General features: G+C 41.0%; 1 protein-coding gene across 40 annotated transcripts in view; it reads left to right on the forward strand.

Annotated features, from left to right (window-relative positions):
* Nucleotides 1–20,152, forward strand: part of BPTF (bromodomain PHD finger transcription factor) — a 144,301-nt gene that overhangs the window by 60,809 nt on the left and 63,340 nt on the right. For 36 of the 40 annotated variants that reach the window (XR_014820917.1, XM_084983895.1, XM_084983902.1 and 33 more), the window contains 4 exons: nucleotides 5,003–5,191; nucleotides 9,120–9,307; nucleotides 10,925–11,280; nucleotides 11,748–11,879. Coding sequence is in view for 39 of the 40 variants with exons in the window: in XM_084983895.1 (XP_084840021.1) it covers nucleotides 5,003–5,191; nucleotides 9,120–9,307; nucleotides 10,925–11,280; nucleotides 11,748–11,879 (865 nt within the window). In the remaining variant the exon portion in view is untranslated. The remainder of the gene's footprint in view (nucleotides 1–5,002; nucleotides 5,192–9,119; nucleotides 9,308–10,924; nucleotides 11,281–11,747; nucleotides 11,880–20,152) is intronic. The other 4 variants (XM_084983896.1, XM_084983905.1, XM_084983904.1 and 1 more) reach the window with 2 other exon arrangements.

Here is a 20,152-nt window from a genome sequence, read left to right on the forward strand (position 1 = left end):
TTGGTTTTATATCTGCTGGGTCTCTCTTTTTTGTTTTTTTTGTGGGTTTTTTTGGCTGCATCTATAGCATGCAGAAGTTTCCTGACCAGCGATTGAACTCCAGTCACAGCAGTGACAACACTGAATCCTTCACCACTAGTCCACCAGGAAACTGCAATATCTACAGACTCTCTTATCTAGAACACTCTCCACCTCTCTGACTTTTTTCCTACATGCCATTGATTGTGGAGATTTGTTGTTGTTGTTGTTTTGGGTTTTCTTTAAAGGGTTAGGGCTGCACCTGCGGCATATGGAAATTTCCAGGCTAGGGGTAGAATCTGAGCTGCAGCTGCTGATCTGCACCACAGCCACAGTGACGGTAATGCCTGATCTGAGACACATCTGCTGCCTACGCTGCAGCTTGTGGCAATACCAGATCCTTAACCCACTGAGCAAGGCCAGGGATTAAACCAGAATCCTCATGGACCCTGTGCTGGGTTCTTAACCCACTGAGCCACAACAGGAACTCCCTGATTTGTGTTTCTTTGTTCTGTTTTGGCCACATTTGCGGCATGTGGAAGTTCCTGTGCCAGGGATTGAACCCACACCACAGCAGCAACCTGAGCTTCTGCTGTGACAACACTGGATCCTTAACCCACTGCACCACTCCTACATGCTGTTGATTTGTTGAAGAATGCTAACGTATCCTCCTGTGGCTTGTCATGTTCAGGATTTGTAGTTCCTTCTTCTTAGTGTTGTATCATTTGTTCTAAAGACTTGATTAAATTCAAAAATACTTTGTAAACTATGATCTGGATACTTCACCTCCATCAAAAGGCTCATGGTGTCTGTATGTTTTACCTTTACAAATGCTAAGATTGATCATTAAGTTCGAAATCAGTTACCTGTTTGGAAGTTATAGTATCTGATTCTAATTCTATCTTTTTATCAAAAATTTTTTTGAAAACCTGGAATTCTTCTGTTAGGAATTTTCCCTCATCAAAGTAAGATTATGTGAATACTGGATTTCCTCTCGTGGATCAGAGGAAACAAATCTGACTAGCATCCGTGAGGACACAGGTTCGATCCCCGGCCTCACCCATTGGGTTAAGTATCTGGCGTTGCTGTGGCTGTTGTATAGCCTGGTAGCCACAGCTCCGATTCTACCGCTAGCCTGGGATATGCCTTGGGTGTGGCCCTAAAAAAAACAAAACAAAACAAAGATTATGTGAATACCATGACGTATAATTAGAGCAGGAATAAATGCTTTATTATTTTTCTTAAAATCTGATTTTCAGGTAGGAGTTGGTGTCCAGTGACCTTCAGTGGTGTTTTTTAGGAGTTACAGACTTTTGGGGGAGGGGCATGACTTTCTCATTTAAAATACCTTTTTGAACTCATAGATCTTGACATATTCACTTTGTTTCATTAAGCTGTAGTTATCATTTGTTGACCATTGGGAGCCACTTCACCTTGGCTTTTGAGTTCTTTTGCTGGGTATGACCCCCAGTAGTCTTAGCTTCTTTGCTTTGTGGTCGAATGAGAAGTCTGAAGCTTACCTTTTACATTTCCTACCCTAGACCTGGAATCAGTAATTCCTGCAAGAAGCCCCGGTTCCTTCCATTGGGGAATGATATTTAGAGACCATAATCTGGGCCCAAGAGTATTTACTGCTCTTGTGCTTTCACTGCCTCCAGGAGTTTTTGATGGATAGTGTTAGAAAATATGTATTTTAGAAAAGAAAAAGAGGAGTTCCCATCATGACACAATGGAAACAAATCTGACTAGGAACCGTGAGATTGCAGGTTCGATTCCTGGCCTTGCTCAGTGGGTTAAGGATCCGGCGTTGCTGTGAGCTGTGGTGTAAGTCGTGGACGTGGGTTGAACCTGGCATTGCTATGGCTGTGGTGTAGGCTTGCAGCTGTATCAGCTGCTCTGATTTGACCCCTAGCCTGGGAACCTCCATATGCCACGGGTACAGCCCTACAAAGCAAAAAAAGAAAAAGAACAGTTCATGTTGACGTTTCATATTCAGATTGAGGATTGCATTCTTAGTTTCTTATACTTGTGTCTCTCTTCTTTTATACTGCAAGCCTTAGTTCCTAACAACAGTAACTTAATTATACATTTGCTTTATCCTGATGCAGATCTCCATTAATAATTTAGTATTATAATAATTATTAATATATGGATTGCATTATAATAGTGGTAAAAATCATTTAAATAGCATTAATTTCATAATACCAAAATTATTGCTCACAGTAAGATGTTTTAAGATTTTTTGGAGTTCCCGTCATGGCACAGTGGTTAAGGAATCTGACTAGGAACCATGAGGTTGCGGGTTTGATCCCTGGCCTTGCTCAGTGGGTTAAGGATCCGACGTTGCCATGAGCTGTGGTGTAGGTCACAGACTCGGCTCGGATCCCACGTTGCTATGGCTCTGGCGTAGGCCAGTGGCTACAGCTCTGATTAGACCCCTAGCCTGGGAACCTCCATATGCTGAAGATACCGCCCAAGAAATGGCAAAAAAAGACAGGAAAAAAAAAAAGATTTTTTTTTTTTTGCAGCTTTTTATTTATCTTTATACCATATTTCCAGTAAGAATGTGTAGTCACAATTCCGTTTTCCAAAGTCACTTGAAATATTTTTCTCTGTGTGGTTATGCCAAAAACTGGATATATGGTTAAGTTGTTTTGTTTCAGCTTGTTTTCAGTTTAGGGATTGCATTTCTAACTTTACTTTTTAAAAATGGTAAAATGTTTACATGTTTCCAAAGTCAAACTGTGTAACTATATATTCAGAGCATTTTCAGTTTTGTCTCTTCCCCTCTAAATAACCCTTCCTACCCTTCCCTTCTAGGGAACCATTTTGATAAATTTTTGGTTATTCTTCCATTGTTTTTTGGTATATAAAACAAAATATACCCATAAATTCATACTTATTTCCCTTTCTCACATAAAGTTAGCATACTGTAAGTACTATTCCTTACCTTTCTTTTTGCATTTAATCTTGAGATGATTTCATATGTGGATATAGTGATTTCCTCAGTCCTTGTGATTTGACTGATATTTCATTGTATGTACCATCTTTTATTCAGCCGGTTCCATATTGATGAGCATTTTGTTTGTTTCTGGTCTTTTACCATCATAAATGATGCTACGGAGTTCCCACTGTGGCTTAGTGGAAACAAATCCGACTAGGAACCATGAGGTTGCAGGTTCAATCCCTGCCCTCGCTCAGTGGGTTAAGGATCTGGCATTGCCATGAGCTGTGGTGTAGGCTGCAGACGTGGCTCAGATCTACCGTTGCTGTGGCTGTGGCATAGGCCAGCAGCTGCAGCTCCAATTTGACCCCTAGCCTGGGAACCTCTATATGCTGCAGGTGTGCCCCTAAAAAGACAAAAAAAAAAATTTCTCCATATATTTTACTTTGCATTTCTCTTTAGTTTGAATTAGGTAAGCATATTTCCAAGTCTAAAGGCTTTTTTTTTTTTTTTTTTTTTTTGTCTTTTTGCCTTTCGCAGGGCCACTCCCGCAACATATGGAGGTTCCCAGGCTAGGGGTCTAATCGGAGCTGTAGCCACTGGCCTATGCCAGAACCACAGCAATGCGGGATCCGAGCCATGTCTTCGACCTACACCACAGTCATGGCAACGCCGGATCCTTAACTCACTGAGCGAGGCCAGGGATCGAACCTGCAACCTCATGGTTCCTAGTCAGATTTGTTAAGCACTGCTCCACGATGGGAACTCCTAAAGGCAATTTTTATTTCTTTTGTCATTGTTCATATATTTCCTCATTTTTCTATCAGATTTTTTTCCCTCCAAAAATAATGTAGGAGCGCATAATACCTTACAGATAGACTTTGTGCTATACTATCAACCACTTTTAGGTGATTGATTTAAAGGGGATTTTTTTTTTTTTTTTTGGTTGTTGTTGTTGTTATTGTTGTTGTTGTTGTTGCTATTTCTTGGGCTGCTCCTGAGGCATATGGAGGTTCCCAGGCTAGGGGTCCAATCGGAGCTGTAGCCACCGGCCTACGCCAGAGCCACAGCAACGCGGGATCCGAGCCACGTCTGCAACCTACACCACAGCTCACGGCAACGCCGGATCGTTAACCCACTGAGCAAGGGCAGGGACCGAACCTGCAACCTCATGGTTCCTAGTCGGATTCGTTAACCACTGCGCCACGACAGGAACTCCTAAAGGGGATTTTTAAAAAAAATTATACTTACATTTTTCTTTTTTTATTGAGATGTAGTTTATTTACAATGTTGTGTTAGTTTCAGGTATACAGCAAAGTGATTCAGTTATGTATATACATACATTCATTCATTTTCAGGTTCTTTTCCCTCATAGATTATTACAGAATATTTAGTTTAGTCCCCCAAAAGGTATCTTAGTAGTGGCAAAATGAAATGCACAGGAAGGCTGTAGATTTCTGAACTACCAAGGAAAGACCTAGGCTTTCAGATCATAATAATGTTTATGTTGATATACTTTTGATAAACTGTACCCTTAGGGATAATATTATATTATCAGTCACTTAAAATTAGCAGTCACTTAGGTGTTACCCTTCTGGTTAAATTTGGGGGTACAGAATTTAGGCAGAAAACCTTAGAGATAAACAGTCCTTTTTAACTGTTTCAAATACTGTTGGAGTACTTTTTGAACAGTAAGAATCTAAATTTTAGATTTTGAGGGATTATCTCAGCACAATCACTCCTGTGGTATCTGGGGCATAAGTTTTGTGAACTCGTTATGTCACTGTTACTCTGCAAGATCGTCTGCTTTGTGCTGTAGGCTAAGGTGATAGGAGTCTAAGTTAATGCTGGGAGATTTAAAAAGTAATGTATAGGACGTTGTTACAAATTTCTTTTCATCCATTGCATTGTTCATACATGAGCAACTTTTCTTTTTAAAATCTAGCTTTGTAATGAAATCCTAAAACAATTAAATGTCTTTTCTGACAATTATTTTTGTTGTGATTTCCAATTTAAAAATCAGATATTCTATTTTTCTAGAAGAACCTAACAAGACATGTGACAGCAGTAACACTAGTGCTACCACTACCTCCATCCAGCCTAATCTGGAAAACAGTAACAGCAGCAGTGAGCTAAATTCTTCCCAGAGTGATTCTGCTAAGGCAGCTGATGATCCTGAAAATGGAGAAAGAGAGTCTCATACACCTGTCTCTATTCAAGAAGAGATAGGTAAGAATACACTTTATACATTCAAATGAGCTTTTTTCTTTTTCTAATTTTTTAAAATAAAAGTTTGTTGAGGGTGGGAAGATTTGATTTTCTTTCCCTTTTTATTTTTTTTAAACACAAGTAGCACTTGCACTCAGTGTTTTTGTTTTTGTTTTTAAAAAAAGCACATAGGAAAACAATAACCACCATTATTTGGTGTGTAACATTTTATATCTTTCTCCGTGCAGTTCTGTTAATGTATGTATGTTTACAAAAAGTTTTTTTTTTTTTTTAAATATAAGCGGGATCAGTCTGCATGTATTGTTCTGCATCTTGCTTTTTTCACTCAGTAACATGTAGAGATTCTTTTCATGTTATAAATTGATTTACTCTTTTTTTTTTAACTGCTGCATGGTACTTCACAGTACAGATGAACCATAATTCGCTTACTCTTTCTCTATTAATGGACATTTAAGCTGTTGACAGTTTTTTCATTTTTACAATTAGTGGTGCTTTTTTAACATCCTCCGCATATATCTTTGTGTACTTATGCAAATTTGTCTAGCAGTATAGAATTGTTGGATCATATGGTAGGTACATTTAAAAAGTAGTGATGTCTCCTGCTTAATTGTACATTAAAAGATATTTATGCCAATAATTTGCATATGTATGTATTTCTTCATATTCTCACCTAAATTTGATATCTGTCTCTTACATTTTTGCTGATGGTGAGAAGTATTTCATTTTAAAATTTGCATACCTCTGCTTACTAACGTGGTTGAGTTTCTTTTTATCTGTTTGGTAAACCTTCTGTGAATTGTTTTTTTATGTCTTTTGCTCATTTTTTCATGTTAGGTTTTGATATTTTTCCCTGCTCAGTTTTAGGAATGCTTTATGTGTTATAGGTATTAATTTTTCATTTAAAAAATATACTTATATAGTCATTGCTTGTTTTTGACTCTTTCTGTTGTTTTATACAGAAACTTTTACATTTTTTATGCAGTTAAATTTATCAATCTTTTTCTTTAGGATTTCTCTGGATTTTGTGTCTTACTAAGGAAGACCATCTCTATCCCAAGAACATAGATATATTTTACAGTAATTTCACATAGTACTTCTATAACTTTGTTTTTAATCTTTCTAATGTGTAATTTTGCGTATGACATGAGACGGAGATCTGTTTTAATTAGAACCTTTTCACTTGTGAGGGACCAAACCAGCTTAAAGTAGCTTAAGTGAAAAGGGAATTTAATTAGTTCATGTCATTGGGAAGTCCAAGCCATCATCAGGTGTGACTGGACCCCCAGGTATCAAAACTCTTTCCAGTTTCCTCTTTCTGTCTCACCTTTTGGATCTGCATATGCTTGTGTGTTAACCTCATTCTCTCCTAATACAGACAAGCTTTTTCCAAGTGGCAGGGAAGATGACATCAGCGGTTTGTATGCATATCTTTCCAAGGTCTGTGACCCAAAGGCAAGGCCCCTCCTCCTGCTCCAAATCAAAAGTCCTTGAGGAAGGAATTTGAGTGGCCTATCCTGGACATATTGTTCCCACCCCTGTGGCCAGGGCAGGCAAGGTATTATGATTGATGGCTCCAGCAAAAGTATATGCTTGGAGTGGGGTCGGAATGGTTTTCCAAAGAAAGAGAGCTGTTGTCTAGCAGGAAACAGTAAATATCCACAGTTCCACCCTAGCTCAGCACAAATGTGTATTCACAGTGAAAAATGCTTCTGCCTAACCTCATGCAAAGATCTCACCCACAACTGAAAATTTTTTTCAAAAACTTCTAAAATTATATCCGGCAATTTTAATTTATCTAGAATTTCAGTGTGTTGTGTGCTGTTTTTGATTACGTCTGGATGTGACTTATCTTGATCTCACAGTCCATGAGCCAAATTATGAATTTAACTACTTGTAGCAGTCATTTTATGATGGTGGACAGTGTTCTGTGATAAATCTGGCTGCCTTTGGTTTTCTGGAAGGATGGATATTGATGAGAAATGAGAATCATATGGGACAATGCCACTTTAGAGGCCTTTCGGCTTAAATACCCTAGATCCAGCTGACTTCTTTCAGGGATGGGCTGCTGGAAATTGCTCTAGGTTTGAAGAATTACACGTCCCAGTTTGGCAGGTTTGGAGTTTTTTCCTGACAGTAACACCCCCTTATAGATTGTCTGGATCTCTAACTAGTGCCTAGTGCCCAGAAGCTTGGCTCAAGGTCCCTGAAGGTAAACACCCTCTATTTGCCCAGTTTGTCTGCTTAGCAGACTAATAGCCCAAGCCCTTAGGTGAACAGAGTCTTTCTAGGCCTCTGCCTCTTGACGTCATTGAACAGATGAAGTAAAGCAGCTCTTACTCTGTCTCCAAGCTGCGTTGCGGCAATTCACTCCTTTATGACAGGAGGCATGTGCTCCTTGGGCGGAGTGTATTAGATAATGACCTCTTAGCCTTGATCCCCTTCTCTGCTCCTTCAGGTCTTATCCCCAGGAATGAATTTTCTGCCTCATTTCCCTTACTTGTATTAAACTTAGCAAGTGTCAGAGGACTAACTCTCAGCATTATTGACTTGTTGGTTCTAAATTGAGGGGCTTATTTTTTTTATTTTCTATTTTTTGTCTTTTTAGGGCCACACCCACAGTACATAGAGGTTCCCAGGCTAGGGGTCAAACCAAAGCTGTAGCCGCCAGCCTACGCCACAGTCACAGCAGTGCCAGATCCAAGCTGCATCTGTGACCTACACCATAGCTCCCAGCAATGCCAGATCCTTAACCACTGAGCGAGGCTTGGCATTGAAACTGCATCCTCCTGGATACTAGTCAGATTCTTTTCCGCTGAGCCGTGACAGGAACTCCAAGGGGCTTCTTTTTTACCAGTGCTGTGCCGTTCTCTTTCTGCTTTTAGGAAGTCTGGCCTTGACTAAATGATGTCTAAAAAGTCTTTATTATAGAACTTCAAAGATGGTCCCCAGAAGTAGCCACTGTAATTCAGCATATTGGCATAAAGCTCCAGCATGGGTGGAATCTTGGTTTGAAACTTGAGAGGAAATGGCTAATAGTCTAACCAACTGTTTTGCTACCAACATTGAAGGTTACTAGCTTTCCAGCCTGGGATGGCAAGATACCCAATATCTCCACCCCATCTTGATTTAGTCACTGCAATATTTTCTGCTTGGTTTTTCATTTGCCAGTGCCACACTGTCTTAGTTTTCAAAAGCTTTAAAAGAAAAATGAGATCTTGTTTACCTGTCTGGCCGAATTGCATAGTGGTGCAACAGTTTCAGAATGTATAGAACCTTTAGCTGAAATGAGGTTCATGGGAAAGCAGAAATTGCTCATTGGCAGTTAAATCTGTCACTTTTAAAAATTAAGATATTATGAAAATGTGAGAGGCCTTTGTTATATTAAAAAAAACTAATGTAGTTGATTTTCACATATAACACTTATCTGCATGCACAAATAGTTATCTAGATTCTTTAGGAGAAAATTCACTTGGCTTTTATGTTAACAGCCTTAAACCGTTAGGTTTTTAAACAGAATTTCAGTGGAAATCATTCTAAAATTAATTATGTCCTTTACTTTTAATACAGAAATCTGTATTGAATCTATAAAGCAACAGTTGTTTTAGTGTGCAGTTTTGAGTTCTGTTTGGTTCTTGTAAATTTGTAGCAGCCCTTCCTCTTTTCTCTTATGAGCTTTGAAGCAGATAACCTGGCATGTTTGAATTGTCCGTAAAATAATAAATGACTCACAGTAAAGTTCTGACATACTTTCTTTTGAGTAAAACGTTTAAGAATTAATGCATTTGCTTTAGCTGTTCAAGGCTGTTTTCTGTATATATTCCAGATCTTAGTTGTCTACCAGATAGGAGTTTTGCATAAGTAAGGTGTTATTACTGTATGTAATTTACTTACTGTTAGCAATTACTTTTTGCTTTTCACTTGATAACAGGTGATTTCAAATCAGAGAAGTCTAATGGGGAAATAAATGAGTCCCCTGGAGGTGGAAGAGGAGCGTCTGGTTCAACTCGAATTATCACCAGGTTACGGAATCCAGACAGCAAACTTAGCCAGCTGAAGAGCCAACAGGTGGCAGCCGCAGCCCATGAAGCAAATAAGTTATTTAAGGAGGGGAAAGAGGTAATTTCTTTCTGTTTAGAACAAAAATCTTTGAAATTAAAATAATTTTATTTACCATGCCTTACAAAAAGGAGCAGAAAGTTTGTAGATGTATTTTTGAATTGTGCTTTCTTCACTTCTAAGAGTGTAGTAGGTAACAAGATTACAGGTGTTGGGTTTGTATTGCGATGAGCATAGTTCTACACCCCCATTTCAGTCGGTGCAGAGAAATGCTATAAATGGATGGTACACTTTCTTACTATAGGGTTAATTTTATTGTATATAACTCTAAAGAGATGGGGCTTCTTTTTCACATACCAAGTGAGTAGGCTATTTGTGGGCTTTGTTAATGACTCACTGCTCAGTTCTAGCTGTCATGATTTGGGGTGAACCTGCTGCTGAAAAAGGGGACTCATTCCTTGGTAGCAGAGTCCAGTGGGCAGAGCAGCACAGCTTCTTGACTGATTATGAACAAAAAGATTGAAGCTAGGACTCAGTATTTTTGTCCCCCAGCCAGCCATGGTGCTAGAATAGTGGCCACAACTGTGTCTCTCAGACTTGAGAATTATTTGCAGGATAGATATATAAGAATAGACAGTGTTTTTAACATCATAGAAATGGCTTTAAGGCAGCAGCTTTCGGGCTTCTTTTTCCCTCTGACCCTCAGTAAGACATTTTTCATAGAACCCAGTACATAACATTCAAGTTTCCTGAAATAGTAGTTGCCTTACTTTGTGGGAAGCACTCTGGTATTTTCTTTTCCAGTCTAGTCTATTGAATGATATATCAGTTTTTTAAAAAGCTGAATTAGGTCCACCCTTGATTTCATTGTCCACTAAAGGATTAGAATCAACTCTTTGAAACACTATTATTATTTTTTTTTTCTAAAGATTTATTATTTGATCCTCATGGGTGACTCTTTTTTTTTTTTTTTGCTATTATTATTTTTTGTCTTTTTGCCTTTTCTAGGGCGACTTCCCACGGCATATGGAGGTTCCCAGGCTAGGGGTCTAATCGGAGCCATAGCCTCCGGCCTACACCAGAGCCACAGCAACTCGGGATCCGAGCCCCGTCTGCAACCTACACCACAGCTCACGGCAATGCCGGATCCTTAACCCACTGAGCAAGGGCAGGGACCGAACCCACAACCTCATGGTTCCTAGTCGCATTCGTTAACCACTGCGCCACGACAGGAACTCCCTGAAACACTATTTTAATGTATCTGTGGGCTCTCATCTAAAGCTGGAATGATAAAAGGAGCAGAAGAAAGGATATTTGCGGGGGGTGGATAATACATGTAATGTCCTCATGCTCTCTTTTGTCCCTAACCCCTATATTTTGTGAGCTTGAGATAATGACTGCTGAATGAGTTATTATTACACGTTTAGTCTCGTGTGTGTTCAGTAATGTCGGACATGGAATAGGCACTTTCACCTGAGCTTAGTTTTCTTTCTTTGGTTGTTTAATTATAAGCAATTAGCTTTAGCTTTTAAACTTTGAAAGTTCAATCATAAGGTGTATCTTTTAAAAAAAAAAAGGTGTATCTTATTTTGAGTGATAAATTACAAATTACTGAAAGGCAATCGATCAGACTTGCATATTTGATGAGTAATGGAGTCTTTTTATTTTCTTGGTCAGGTGCTGGTAGTGAACTCCCAAGGAGAAGTTTCGCGCTTGAGCACCAAAAAGGAAGTGGTCATGAAAGGGAATATCAACAACTATTTTAAGTTGGGTCAAGAGGGGAAGTATCGCGTCTACCACAATCAATACTCCACCAATTCATTTGCTTTGAATAAGCACCAGCACAGAGAAGACCATGATAAGAGAAGGCATCTTGCACATAAGTTCTGTCTGACCCCGGCTGGGGAGTTCAAATGGAACGGTTCTGTCCACGGGTCCAAGGTTCTTACCATATCTACTCTGAGACTGACTATCACCCAGTTGGAAAACAATATCCCTTCCTCCTTTCTTCATCCCAATTGGGCTTCACACAGGTAAAAGAAACCAAGGTTTATTTACGGCTGTGTATCGTAAATATTTGCAAAATGATTATTACAGGTGCACACTATAACTTGTAGTTCTCTGAATTGAAGGAAGTCAGCTCAGGCAGCAAAACACTGTGGATATTACAAACGCGAGTGTACTTCTAAAGGTACTGAACCAGCGCTCGCGTTTGGAAGATTTCTGGAACCCAGTGGAATCCAGACAGAGGTCCAGAACATCATAATAGGTTTAAGGAGTTGGGAGACTAATTGACCTCTGAGATTCCCTTGACAGTTCAAAATTCATGATTCTTTTTGGTAGACGCTTCTACTAGCAGTATGTTTTATACTTGCTTAGCCTCGAACCATATGCCCTATAAGGTAAAGTCATCATAGTTTGTATAGTAGCTCTTGTGCTTTTAAGATCAACAGAATGAAATTTTATTTTTTCCTTTTTTTCCCCTGCTCCTGAAATAAAGAGCAAATTGGATCAAGGCTGTTCAGATGTGTAGCAAACCCAGAGAATTCGCATTGGCTTTAGCTATTTTGGAGTGTGCAGTTAAGCCGGTTGTGATGCTGCCAATATGGCGAGAATCTTTAGGACATACCAGGTAAGTGAATTCTGAGCCTTGTGAATGATGTGTTAGACTCCCTTTTGGAATATTAGTCTATTAATAATGAAAGTTAATTTTTTTTTTTTTTTTTTTTTGGCTTTTTGCTATTTCTTTGGGCTGCTCCCACGGCATATGGAGGTTCCCAGGCTAGGGGTCTAATCGGAGCTGTAGCCGCCAGCCTACGCCAGAGCCACAGCAACGCGGGATCCGAGCCGCGTCTGCAACCTACACCACAGCTCACGGCAACGCCAGATCCTTAACCCACTGAGCAAGGGCAGGGACCGAACCCGCAACCTCATGGTTCCTAGTCGGATTCGTTAACCACTGTGCCACGACGGGAACTCCTGAAAGTTAATATATTTAAAAGGCCGTATTAAAGGCTTGACTCTTCTTGACCTCATTGACCTCCTCTGTAAGATGTAAACATGAGTAGAAATTCTTATGTATATGATTATATGGAGATCAAAAGACATCAGTTGTATGAAAATTGAAAGTATTTTCTAAAATAAAAAGCATTTTTACTGAGTGGAAAGAATGCTCATAGCTTTTGCATATTTATTCTGTAATGTACTAGGCATCCGATTTACTTGGATATAAGTGTCTGGCCAAAGATCATGTAGTTCCTAAGTAGACCCAGAGCTGTGTGACTTTAGCAGATGCTTAACAGAAAAGATGAATGTCGTGACATGAATCTCCTTTTTAGCCCTGATGGATTTATTTTTTTAACTTTAATCTTTAAAAAGCCATTATTACAAAACTAATACAAGCATATGGTAAAAAATGTAGATTATTATTCAATGTGAAAATAATCTGTCTACTGGGAGTTCCCACCCTGGCATAGTGGGTTAAGAACCTGACTGCAGGAGTTCTTCTTGTGGCTCAGCGGTAATGAACCCGACTAGATCCCTGGCCTCACTCAGTGGGTTTAAAAGATCTAGCATTGCTATGAGCTGTGGCGTAGGTCACAGACAAGGCTCAGATCTGGCATTGCTGTGGCGTGGGCTGGAGGCTACAGCTCTGATTCAACCCCTAGCGTAGCCTTAAAAAAAAAAAAAAAAGCAAAAACCAACATAGTGTCCATGAGGATTTGGGTTCTATCTCTGGCCTCACTCGGTGGATTAAGGATCTGGCATTACTGTGAGTTGCAGTATAGATCATGGATGTGGCTCTGATCCAGTGTGGCTTTGGCCGTGGTGTAGGCTGGCAGCTGCACCTCTGATTTGACCCCCAGCCAGGGAATCTCTGTGTACTGCAAGTCATCCCTGAAAAGAAAAGAGAGAAAGGAAGAAAGGATGAGCTATACCACCTCACACCAGTCCTTTTGGCCACCTTCAATAAGTCAACAGATAACAGATACGGAGAAGTGGGACCATCCTACACTATTGGTGGGAAGGTACAACCGCCATGGAAACAGTGTGGAGGTTCCTCAGAAAACTAGATCTGGAACTACCATGTGATCCAGTGTTCTCAGTCCTGGTCATATATTTGGACAAAAGTATAATCCAAAAAGATACATTTTTAAATAAATAACATGGTTAAAAAAACATAATAAAAGTAGAAAACATCTTGAATTGAACGTTCATGAGAATAGGACATAAATTGAAATTTGTGGGACGCAGCTAAGGAGTATCCGGGGGAAATTGATAGCCTTCAGCGCTTACACTAGAACAGAAAAACTGCCAATTAATAAGCTACGCATGCATCTGAAGGAGTCAAACCAAAGAAGGAAAACATTAATAAGTGTCAGATATCAAATATTTGATTAAACAGAGAACATACCTTAGATAGTATCATAATTTATAGACCTCTGATGAGATTATTGGGGGCGGGGAGGACAAAGGACAAATAACAAGTATCAAGAACAAAAAAGAGGAGTTCCCGTCGTCGTGGCGCAGTGGTTAGCGAATCCGACTAGGAACCATGAGGTTGCGGGTTTGGTCCCTGCCCTTGCTCAGTGGGTTAAGGATCCGGCGTTGCCGTGAGCTGTGGTGTAGGTTGCAGACGCGGCTCGGATCCCGCGTTGCTGTGGCTCTGGTGTAGGCCTGTGGCTACAGCTCCGATTCGACCCCTAGCCTGGGAACCTCCATATGCCGCGGGAGCAGCCCAAGAAATAGCAACAACAACAACAACAACCAAAAAAAAAGACAAAAAAAAAGAACAAAAAAGAGGACAGGATTTCCGATTCTCTCTCGCTGATACCGGTTGTTTTAAAAACCTTCACAGAGCCCACTAACATAGCAGTCAGACTTCCTACATCCACAGAGGACATGTCCCGCTGGCCTCCTCCTTCCGGGTGGGGCGAGGGTTGGGGAGGAGGCGTCCCGGTGACCTCCCATCACTCAACAGTAGGGCAGAGGCCACGCTCCTTCTCAGGCAGGAAAAGGAAGGGTTCCTGGTTCAGTCTGAAGCTGTCACTGCTCCTCTCAGTAAGGAAATAGGGACAGATGATTTCGTAAGGAAGTTCTCCAAATTTTAGCAAACAGATAATACTCTTTCAACTGCTCTATAAAATGGAAGTAGAAGGAATCTCATGCATTATTATTTCTGTTAGTATAAGTCTATTATAAAACGATAAATAGGAATAGACAAATACATAAAAATTATTATGCCTCTGTCATTTATTAATATTTACCATTGATTAATAATTAATAGCAAATAGAACTATATTCAAGAAATCTTAAAGCATTAGCAAATATATTCAGGAGTAAATTAAAAGAATAATAAATTATGACTAGATTGGCTTCCCCTAGGTGCAGAAGGTTTGTCTGTTCTTAGATTATTAATACCTTGCTATTTTAAGAAGTCAAAGAAAGGCGTTCCTGCTGTGATGCAGTGAGCTAATGATCTGGCTTGTCTCTGTGGAGGCGCTGTTTCAATCCCTAGCATAGTGGCTCAAGAATCCAGTGTTGCTGCAGCTGTGGCATAGGTCGCAGCTCCCAAAGAACGAAAACTTTGGAGTTCCCATCGTGGTGCAGTGGTTAACGAATCCGACTAGGAACCATGAGGTTGCGGGTTCGGTCCCTGCCCTTGCTCAGTGGGTTAATGATCCAGCGTTGCCGTGAGCTGTGGTATAGGTTGCAGACGCGGCTCGGATCCTGCGTTGCTGTGGCTCTGGCGTAGGCTGGCGGCTACAGCTCCGATTCAACCCCTAGCCTGGGAACCTCCATATGCCACGGGAGCGGCCCAAGGAATGGCAAAAAGACAAAAAAAAAAAAAAAAAAAAAGAACGAAAACTTTGATTTTCTCATTAGATGTCAAGAAGGTATTTGTTTATTAAAAAGATATGTTCATTACTCATTAAGAAACAGTTGAATGCCCCTCTCCTTTTGTAAGGATGTATTTCAAACCAAAGCATCAGGATTTTGTTTTTTGTAGGGCTGCACCTATGGCATATGGAAGTTCCCAGGCTGACGTAAAATTGGAGCTGCAGCCTGTGCTGCAGTGCTGGATCCTTAACCCACTGAGCCAGGCCAGGGATTGAAGTTGCATCCTCATGGATACTAGTTGGGTTCTTAACCCAATACGCTACAAAGAGAACTTCCCCAAACGATCAAGATTTTTTTTTTTTGCTTTTTAGGGCCACACCTGTGGCATATGGAGGCTCCCAGGCTAGGGGTCCAATCGGAGCTACAGTGCCAGCCTACACCACAGCCACAGCAACACAGGATCCTTAACCCACTGATCAAGGCCAGGGATCGAACCCGAAGCCTCATGGTTCCTAGTCCGATTTGTTTCTACTGCACCATGACAGGAACTCCCAAACCATTATGATTTTTGATGAAACTCTTAGAAGCATTCCCATTAACATTTAGGTGAAACAAAACAGGGATACCTACTACTACTGTTATCTTTTAACTTTTCTTAAAAGTATTAGTTAATGCAATTTGCCAAGAGAAATAAAACATATGTATTGATAGATGTAGGAACAGTTACATGCAGATGTGGTGGATCTAATTATATACTTAGGAAACCCAAGAAAATTGACTGAAAAACTATAAAGTACTATGAAAACTAAGTAAGCTGTCCACCATACTGAATAACAGGTTTTATATAAATATACAAACAGTAACCATGAAGAGAAGACAGCGTGAGTCCTGAGTTAAAATAACAACTTGAATAAACACATTTAATTTTGCTCCTTGCTGAACTTCACCAAAATGATGGCAAAAGGATTTTTTTCCAAAGCATAAACCTACAGAGACAAGGAGAACAACAGAGAATATAGCACCGATAAAACTGTGGAAGCACGTTGCAGGTGAACAAATGATACCTTGCCCAAGGAGGCCAAATCCCAAGTCAGTGGCGGGAGAATTCACATCATAGAATCCTCAAAAGCACCAAAGCAGGACATACACAGCAGTCCGCTTCCAACTCTGTCTCTGTGGTGCACCTGTTCACACGCGGTCCTGCCGGGCGAGGTCCTGTTGACACTCAGGTCCTCCCCCTGAGCGATGAGCACACTTGTCTTCTAGGCCTTGCTCATGACCCCTCCCTCTGATTGCACCACAAGAGGCTCCGGTGCACTGTGTGCCCCAGAGGCAAGTTTTCTCCCCTGGGAACCTTCTTTTAATAGTGACAGTATTGCTCTGGCTGAGGCAGCTCCTTTTATTATTGCTACTGAGTTGTCAACAGCCACACCTCATATTGTTTGGGATACACACATAGGTGGTAAAACTATAAAGAACAGCAAGGGAGTGATAACACGAAGGTCAGGGCAATGAGTGCCCGGGGGTGGGTTACACTAGTTTTGGATGTAGTGGTTGTTGATCAGGTTCTGTTTCTTAACCTCATTACAGTTTATATAGTTTTAAAAATGATAATGAAGAAAATGTCCCAGCAACAACAAAAGAAGAATAAATTTAATAAAAAAAAATACAGGATCATGTAATCATTAAAACTTTACTAAAGATATAGATGATACTTTGAGTAAATGAGAAGATATGTGCTTACATGTGGGTATATTTCATTTTTTAAGAAAGCCGTGCATTATATTAATCTGTCAAAATATAATATTCATTTGCGTTATGAATTTCCTCCTGGTTGGGGGTGGGGAGGGAAGCTTGACCTAATATTTCCTCTAGAAAAATTAATGTACAAAGAGAGGGAAGTAGGTATTACCAAAAAAGGTGTTAGATATTAGAATGTATTTTAAAGCTACAACAGTCAAAATAACTATAAGAGATGTAGAAGAGTCGGATCATGCAGAGAATCCAGAAATAGACCTAAACACTTGGGGATCTACTGTGATAGCACAGCCTACTGTCAGAGAAGGAAAGAGGGCACCTCTGGGGAGAAGAGTACCCAGATTCTTGCCTTCACAAAAGCATTCAGATAAATGGGAATTAAAAAGAAAGCCTATTTTTTTTTTTTTTTTCGTATTTTGCCTTTTCTAGGGCTGCTCCCAAGAAAAGGTTTCCAGGCTAGGGGTCTAATTGGAGCTGTAGCCCCCGGCCACAGTCACAGCCACAGCAATGCGGGATCCGAGCCATGGTCTGCAGCCTACACCACAGCTCACGGCAACGCCAGATCCTCAACCCACTGAGCGAGGCCAGGGATTGAACCTGCAACCTCGTGTTTCCTAGTGGGATTCATTAACCACTGAGCCACGACGGGAATTCCAAGAAAGCCTACTCTTAAAAGCAATAATAACAAAAAATCTTAAATAAGAGTCCATGGTTTGGGAGTTCTGTTGTGGTGCAGCAGAAACAAACCCAACTAGCATCCATGAGGATTCAGGTTCCATCCCCGGCCTCACTTGGTGGGTTAAGGATCTGGTGTTGCCTCGAGCTGTGGTGTAGATTGCAGACACGGCTTGGATCTAGTGTTGCTGTAGCTGTGGTGTAGGCCGGCAGCTGTACCTCAGATTTGACTTCTAGCCTGGGAACTTCATTATGCTGGGGGTACAGCCCTAAAAGGCAAAAAAAAAAAAAAAAAAAAAAGATCATGGATTAATTTATGTTTTTGTTGTGATACTTACTTTCTTTTCAAACAGATGTAGAACCCAGATGCCATAGATGAAAAAAGTGGATATCTGTATTTAAAATTGTGAGTGGAAAAAATAACATTATAGTCAAACTCAAAAGACAGATGACAAACTGAGGAAAAATATTTGCACTACAAAAGGAAACTTTCCTTTAATAAATGCAAAAGATATTTTATAAATGAAAAGGACTGATAGTCCATTACAGATAAGACAAAAGATTTGAACAGCCATTTGGCAGAAAAATAAATATGAAAGACCAGTAGCATAGAAACGTGTTTACTTACAATAAAAGAAATGTAAATCAGAAGAATGGGAGAGCACTTCTCTGTCGGTTGGGCTAATAATTCAGAGGTTTGTACTAACTCGAGAGAAGGTGTGGGGGAGGAGGTGGTACTGCCCTGCTGGCAGTGGGAAGTGTCCAGTTCTGAAGGGCAGTTGGTGCCATCTGTCATCATGTTAAGTATGATAGTCTTGGACTCAGCCCTCCTACCGCTGGGAAGCATGAAAGGATACTCCTCACATTTACTCAGAAGGACATAAAACGTCCTTTCCTGTAGGGAAGACAAGTGCAGCAAACCTCTGTGGAGACGGGGAATGGAGTTGAGGCTCAGTCCACACTCCTGATCCGGCTTTTAGTTAACCGTGGACAGGTGGAAGGAGCACCTGCCTGTACTGAGCAGCTTCTGGGGGCTATGTGGTACCAGGCCGATGGGGTGTCCTTCCTGGGGCTCCCAGGCTGCCAGCAGGAGCCAAGATTTCTGCCCAGCCAGGTGGAATCACTCCTTCAGAGCTCACCTTTCCTGCTGCCTTTTCCCTTAAGATGGTCTTGGTGGGAGGGGAAGCAGTAGCATTTACTCTGGGATAGTTCACATAGCAGATTAGCTCCATTCGATCTCACTGGCCTGGCATCCTCAGCAAAGTGAAGCCTTTGTCTTTGGTGATGAGAATGGACCCGTTTCTCAAGGAAACACTAAGAAGGACAAGCTAAGTGCCCAGCTTAGCCCTGAGTTCCCGGAGTGCCACTGCAGTGGTGTTCTCCCCACACGGTGCTGCCTTCCTGGTCACCGTCAGTAAAGGTGGCTCAGTTGCTGTGCCAGACCTGGCCTCTCATAAGTGTTTAAACTGAGGCCACAAAAACTGATGAGAACTACTGCTTGGTCCTGGCTCAGTCACTCCTTGCAGATACTCTGATGAGCTAAGACTGTCAGGTCCCCCACCATGCTGTGCCTACAGAGCTTGGCCACTCCACTGTTCCAGGTGTGGTGACGGATCTGTGGTATTTGAGTCGAAGTTAGTCCCCAGTGAGAATCTACTCCCTTTCCCCTCCTCCCATCCATCACGAGAGAGTGAAGGCTCTTTGCTCTACTAGTTGTGTGCCGTTAACAGGCGTGAGCTCTCAGCCTGGGGGACGCCAGATTCTAGGGTCCTGTAGTCACAGGGACACAAAGCTTTTTTCTAAGTGGAGATAGATAAGTAGGTAGACAGATAAGGAGTTTGGGGCCGAGGAATGAGATAAAAAGAATTAAATCTGCCTCACATCTTTCTAGCACCTTCCCCTTCCCCAGGTTAACAAAAGATCTCGTTTTGATATAGCTGTGCATTCAGAATTGGCTCCCTTTGGTTAGGGTGTGATTAAAGCAGTTCTCCCCACCAGTAAGGCTCTTAGAGGTTGGCACTCCTTTGCATGTAGGTTTGATTAATCTTCTTGCTTATGGGAAATATTCCCATTCTTGGAAATCTAGTCTAATCACCTTAAAGCAGAGCCTCACCACAGGCCTGCCCATCTCCTTACTAGCACGTCCAGTGATAGCCAAGGATAGCCGTTTTCCTGCCTGAAGAAAGAGTGTGAGCTCTGCGTATGCCTCATGATGAATGCCTCAGCAGTGTGGTCCTTCCTGTCCAACCCTTCCCGTCACCCAAAAGCGGGAGCTGTGGGGCCCCTTTGTGGTTGTAGGAAGCCCATGTTCTCTGTTAGTGTACCTGGAAAGATTTTAAAATCCCAAGTGAGAGAGAGAAATATTGGTTGATAAAATAGAAGTTTTTGGATGTGTTGGTCTTTTGGGGGAAAGGAAAGAAGATACATGTATCTTCTAGTATGGAGAAATCTAGTATAGTTTCCCATTGATTAAAAACTGTGGAGGAGTTTCTACTGTGGCGCAGTGGGTTAATGATCCGGCTTTGCTACAGCTGTGATGTAGGTCATTCTCCGGCTTGGATTTGATCCCTGGCCTGGGAAATTCCGTATACATAGGTGCAACTGAAAAAGAAAAAAACAAAAACAACAACT

The sequence above is a fragment of the Sus scrofa genome, chromosome 12, assembly GCF_054392235.1.
Source record: "Sus scrofa isolate SSC_HxYL_T2T_F1_AM1 chromosome 12, Sscrofa_HxYL_maternal_Yorkshire_Landrace_v2.0, whole genome shotgun sequence".
NCBI lineage: Eukaryota > Metazoa > Chordata > Mammalia > Artiodactyla > Suidae > Sus > Sus scrofa.